Genomic DNA, 5,992 nt, shown 5'->3' with positions numbered 1-5,992 from the left:
CCTCAGCCTCCCCCTGCTCCCCCAGCTCTGACTGCCCTCTCTCCTCAGCCTCCCCCTTCACCCTCAGCTCTGATGGCTCTCCTTCCTCAGCCTCCCCCTGCTCCCTCAGCTCTGACTGCCCTCCCTCCTCAGCCTCCCCCTGCAGTCCCAGCCCTGCCATCTCTGAGCTGGCCGGTGCTCACTGTTGCTCTTGTCTGTGTCCCCCAGCAATGATGGCTCCTTCCAGATTTCCTACTCCTGCAATGTGCTCATCTACCCCTCAGGCAGTGTGTACTGGCTGCCGCCCGCCATCTTCCGCTCCTCCTGTCCCATCTCCGTCACCTACTTCCCCTTCGACTGGCAGAACTGCTCCCTCAAGTTCAGGTGCACCCACTTCTCCAGCTCCCCCAACTCAGGGCGCCCTGCTGGGCCCGAGGGAGGTGAATGGAGCACCCTTGGGCTGAGGGCCCTGCCAATCCTGATTAGAGTCCCTCCCTCACAGTGGCCCTTTCTGACCCTGAGCCTCCCTTACTCGTTCCCCCCGCCACTGGCCCCACCAGTAGCTGGGAGCCAGCCACTGCCCACTGCCCTCTCCAGCTCGCTCAAATACACCGCCAAGGAGATCACCCTGAGCCTGAAGCAGGAAACAGATGAGGAGAACCGCACCTACCCTGTGGAGTGGATCATCATTGACCCGGAAGGCTTCACAGGTGCGGGAGTGGACATCCTCCAGATAGGCACAGCCTTGTTCTTCCTAGGAACACAGGGCTGTTCTTGGGAAGATAAGCTTAACAACTGAGATAATTTGACTGTTCCTTCCGTCTGCATGGACCTAATTTTGGTTTGTGATGCCCTTGGGCCCAAACATACTGGGGGATAGATGTCCCCCAGATAGGCACACTCCACAGAGAGACGCCCCCATGGCTATACACGTATATCCAGATAGACATACCCCCACAGATAGACATACCCCCATGGGTAGACACCCCCCAAATAAACACACCCCCACAGATACACACACACCCAGATAGACACACATCCCCAGATAGGCGCCCCCCCCAGATAGACACATTCCCCAGATAGACACACCCCCCCAGATACACATCCCCCTCCCAGATAGAAACATCCCCATGGATAGACACGCACACCCAAATACACACCCCTCCCAGATAGACATCCCCCCCAGAGAGACACACTCCTACAGATGCACACCTCTCACACAGATGCCTCCCTACACATATACCTGCCCAGATAGACACACACCCCCAGACAGACACAACCCTGTGGAGAGATGACCCCCACAGACATATGTCCCCCCACGAATATACACCCCAACAGACATACACAGGACATACACACACCCAGTGATGCATGTGTGCGCACACACACAGGTACACAGAACCACAGATAGACATAGACAGACAGACACACCAACCCACAGGGAAACACAGACACAGATACGCACAGACCCACACACGTCCCAACACACAAAGACACCACACAAATTCAGCACGTCAAACAGAAAGAAGCCCCACTGGGGGTTTGTGTATCAATACAAGAGAGAGACACAGTGCCAGTGCCCCAGCCCTACCCGCCCCCCACCCGCCCCAAAGCTAAAATCCTTCCTGAGTCTGCACAGGGCTCCCTGGGGTGGATGTGGCTGACAGAGTGGGGGCTGGCCTTTGCTGTCATCCTGATGGGCTCTATGTCGCCCCCTCCTAGCACCTCCTGCCCCTGTGACCAGGCTTAGATTTTTTTGGGGTCCCTTCTGCTTACCCATCCATCAGACGAGACCCACATCCTGGTTCTCTTCCTGCTGGCCCCAAGTCTGGTACGTCACGGAGGAGGTTACCTCTCACTGTCTCATCACTTCTTCGGAAGACAAGCTTAACAACTGAGATAATTTATCTGACAGTCCCTTTCATCTGCACGGACCTATTTTTGATTCATGATACCTTTGAGCCAAAACATACCACTATTTGAACCCTGTGTGGCCTCAGCTTTGAATTTTTCCAGGAGAGAAAAAGATCAGTCACAGAGGAGAACTCCCCCCTCGCAGATTAGAAACCCCTTTCCTTTAGGGCTTTGGAGATAGGCCTGGGGGGCCACCAGTCCCGCTTGCTCCACCCCAGGCCCCCCTAGGGCCCCCCTTGGCCAGGCTGACTCTCAATGCTCCCATGTGCCGTCTGCAGAGAATGGGGAGTGGGAGATCGTGCACAGGCCAGCCAGGGTCAACGTGGACCCCAGCGCCCCGCTGGACAGCCCCAGGCACCAGGACATCACCTTCTACCTCATCATCCGCCGCAAGCCACTCTTCTATGTCATCAACATCTTGGTGCCCTGCGTGCTCATCTCCTTCATGGTCAACCTGGTCTTCTACCTGCCGGCGGACAGTGAGCTTCAGGGCCCCTCCCCCAGGCTCACCTGAGCATCAGCCGCCCCAGCCCAGCCCTTCACTTCTCCCTGGGAGCCACACAGGGCTACCACCCCTCGGGCTCCCTATGACCATCTATGGGGAGATGCCGTGACTCTGTCCTACACCCCCAAATGGACGGGGTTCCTGGGGGCTCCAGCCCTCCTGGGTGCTTCTCTGCCTCTCACAATGGGCTTCCAGAGGACCCCAGGGAGAGCTATTAGGCTGTCCCTGTGTCAGGGTGCACACTGGTCTGTCATAGTCACCACTGTGTGGCCATGGACCTGGCTCTCAGTAGGTCCTCGGCTGTTAAGCCAATGGGTGAATAATGGGGTCTTTTGGAAGCCAGAGGGTCGTGGGGCATGCGATCTATGCTAACTTGGCTCCAGGAGGCAGCACTTTAATAGTTTCAGATTATTAACTATGAGCCGATCACAGGGAGCCCCAGGGACCAATGTGACCCAGCCCCTGGACCTGACAGACAGGGTGGAAACCACGGGCCTAGGAAGGTGACTGAGGGGCTAGGGAAGGCTCCCTGGAAGAGGCGGTGCCTGAGCTGGGTGGGCGCTGTGCCAGGCAAAGGTGGCTGGGGGCATTCCAGAGGAAGCAGCCACCGAAGGCCTGGGCTAGGGCAGAGGCATGGACCCGAGACCACGGCAGCCACAGTGTGCTCCGGTGGGAAGAGCCTTGTGGTGGGGCGTTATCCGGGCTAGTAGGACACCCTGGAGACTTCCGCACAAGGCAGTGAGGCCAGCAGGCCTGAGCTCCGGGAGGAGGGCTCTGCGTCCAGAGGAAGGGTGCAGGAGTGTCTAGCAGTGACAGCTGGTGTCTGTGGAGCTCTTACCCAGTGGCAGGCAGAGGGAAGAGCAAACACGCTCTCCACAAACATCCTCTCTCCTCATCCTCACAACACCCTTCGAGGAGGCATTATTCACATCCACATTTACCCAGTAAGGAAATAGGCAGAGAGGGGTTAGGCTACTTGTCCAAAGTCACTCAGCTAGCAAGTGGCAGAGCCAGGATTTGAATCCAGGCCCTCTGGCTCCATAGCCCATGCTTTTAATACGGGCACAATAGCTGGTGAAAAATGGTGGGAGGGGCCACAGTGGAACGCTGCCCTCGGCTGGCCTCGCTCGGGGCCAGATGTCGCAGCTCAGTCTGGGCTTCCCCAAGGTGGGGAGAAGACATCGGTCGCCATCTCAGTGCTGCTGGCACAGTCTGTCTTCCTGCTGCTCATCTCCAAGCGGCTGCCCGCCACGTCCATGGCCATCCCGCTCATTGGCAAGTGCGTGATGCCCTCCCGGGCCTAGCTCGGACGGTATCCCACCTCTCCTGGCCCCGCCTGCCAGGCCTTGCCCCGCCTGCGTGACCCCGCCCCCTCAAGGCTCCACCCATCTCTTAGCCCCGCCCCCTGGCGCTCCCCAACCCGGTCGCACCCTCCCGGCCCTGCCCTGGCCAGCTCAGGGCCCTGCCCCACCTCTCCCGGCATGCCCCGCTGGGCCGGCCCCGCCTCACCCTGCCCCATCCCACCCACTCGGCCCCGCCCCACAAGGCCCCCGTCCCCTGGGGCGGCCCCACCCCGCCTCAGCCGGCCCAGCCAGGCTGGGGCTCCAGGCTGAGTGTGCGCCCGCAGGTTCCTGCTTTTCGGCATGGTGCTGGTGGCCATAGTCGTGCTGATCTGTGTCATCGTGCTTAACATCCACTTCCGAACGCCCAGCACCCATGTGCTGTCCGAGGGCGTCAAGAAGGTGAAGTCTCATTTGAAATACCTAGAACAAGCAAACGTATAGAGACCAAGGTTTATTAGTGGTTACTGGGGCGGTGGGGGGGGGGAGGAGGAGGAGTCATTGTTTAGGAAGCATTGAGTTTCTGTTGATGGTGATGGGAAATTTGGCAACAGGTATTGGTGATGGTTGCACAACATGATTAATGTAATTGATGTCACTAAATTGTACACGTGAAAAACATTAAATTTGCAACAAAAAAAGGTGAGGGCTCCGATAAAGAAAACTGGAAACTGTCCAAATGAGCATGTAGCGGAGAGCGGGCAGAGGCTCCTGGTGCACTCAGGCTGATACTCAGCAATGAAGGCTACACGCACCAGCGTGAATGAGTCTCAGTGACATTGCCTGAAAGAGGCGAGAAGCAAGAGAGCAACCGCAAGGTTTCATTACTATCAAGTTCAAGAACAGGCACGACCAATCTCTGGTGACAGAAGTCAGGGAGTGATTACCTCTGGGAGTGGGTAGGAATAGATTGGGGGACATAAGGGACCTTTTTGGGATAATGTCCACCATCTTACCAGGGTGGGGATTACACAGATGAACGCATCTGTAAATATTCATCTAGCCATATCCTTAAGATTTAATCATTTTGCTGTATGTTTGTTATACCTTAGTTAAAAAGAAGAAAGTGAGGACTTGGGGGCAGGGTGCCCCAGGTTGAGGGGGGGGGCGCTTCTCTTGCCTCTCAGCCACCCAGGGCCTTTGCTTCAGGGCCAGCTGGCTGTTCTGGGACAGTTGAGGGTGGTTTAGCAACTTTTGGTGTCTTTAAGCGTTTGGGAGCTGAACAATGAATAAAGAAGACCGAAAAAGAATGAATGCCTTTGAATTACTGTGTTGGCAAAGAATATTGAATATACCATGGACTGCCAGAAGATCGAACAGATCTGTCTTGGAAGAAGTACAGCCAGAATGCTCCTTAGAAGCGAGGATGGTGAGACTTTGTCTCACATAGTATGGACATGTTATCAGGAGGGAACGGTCCCTGGAGAAAGACATCATGCTTGGTAAAGAGGAGGGTCAGTAAAAAAGAGGAAGACCCTCAGTAAGATGAACTGCCACAGTGGCTGCAACAATGGGCTGAAACATAGCAACAGTTGTGAACATGTCGCAGGACCGGGCAGTGTTTTGTTCCGTTGTGCATAGGGTCGCTATGAGTTGGAACCGACTTGACGGCACCTAACAACAACAAAAGCATTGGGGCGGGGGGCTCAGCATTTTGGGTATTTTTGTTACTGTTTTCTGTTCAATATATAATTCATTTTCTTTTTTTAAAATCTTTCTTTTTACTTTGTTGTTGTTGAGAATATACACAGCAAAACATACACCAATTCAACAGTTTCTACATGTACAATTCGGTGACATTGATTACATTCTTTGAGTTGTGCATCTCTTTTTCTGAGTTGTTCCTCCCCCATTAACATAATCACTGCCCCCTAAGGTTCCTATCTAATCTTTCAAATTGCTATTGTCAATTTGATCCCATATGGATAGTTCTTAAAAGAGCATAATGCTCAAGGCAGGTATTTTTTACTAGTTAAGTCAGACTGTTGTTTGGTTTTAAGATGACTTCAGGGGATATTTTTGGTTTAAGCCTTAAAGATTATCTCAGCCTCCATGGTTCCAGAAAGTCTGGATTCCGTCCGAATTTGAGATTCTGTACTACATTTTCCCCTTTTTGATCAGGATTCCTCTATTGAATCTTTTTTTAAAATTTTTTTCCCATACAAAAATTTATACATACATTGTTTTGTGACTCTAATTGCTCTTCCCATACTGTGACAGCACACTCCTCCTTTCCACCCCTGATTCCCCATGT

The 5,992-nt window shown here is 54.1% G+C and overlaps 1 protein-coding gene across 4 annotated transcripts in view; it reads left to right on the top strand.

Moving 5' to 3' along the window:
* Nucleotides 1–5,992, top strand: part of CHRND (cholinergic receptor nicotinic delta subunit) — an 18,389-nt gene that overhangs the window by 2,487 nt on the left and 9,910 nt on the right. For 3 of the 4 annotated variants that reach the window (XM_004389491.1, XM_004389492.1, XM_023724506.1), the window contains 5 exons: nt 208–363; nt 577–689; nt 2,172–2,372; nt 3,566–3,677; nt 4,026–4,140. In XM_004389491.1, the coding sequence (XP_004389548.1) occupies nt 208–363; nt 577–689; nt 2,172–2,372; nt 3,566–3,677; nt 4,026–4,140 (697 nt within the window). The remainder of the gene's footprint in view (nt 1–207; nt 364–576; nt 690–2,171; nt 2,373–3,565; nt 3,678–4,025; nt 4,141–5,992) is intronic. The other variant, XM_023724507.1, reaches the window with a different exon arrangement.

The sequence above is a fragment of the Trichechus manatus genome, unplaced genomic scaffold (genome assembly GCF_000243295.1).
Source record: "Trichechus manatus latirostris isolate Lorelei unplaced genomic scaffold, TriManLat1.0 scaffold00249, whole genome shotgun sequence".
Taxonomy (NCBI): domain Eukaryota; kingdom Metazoa; phylum Chordata; class Mammalia; order Sirenia; family Trichechidae; genus Trichechus; species Trichechus manatus.
The sequence above is the reverse complement of the archived record's forward strand: the minus strand, read 5'-3'. Positions and strand labels throughout refer to the sequence as shown.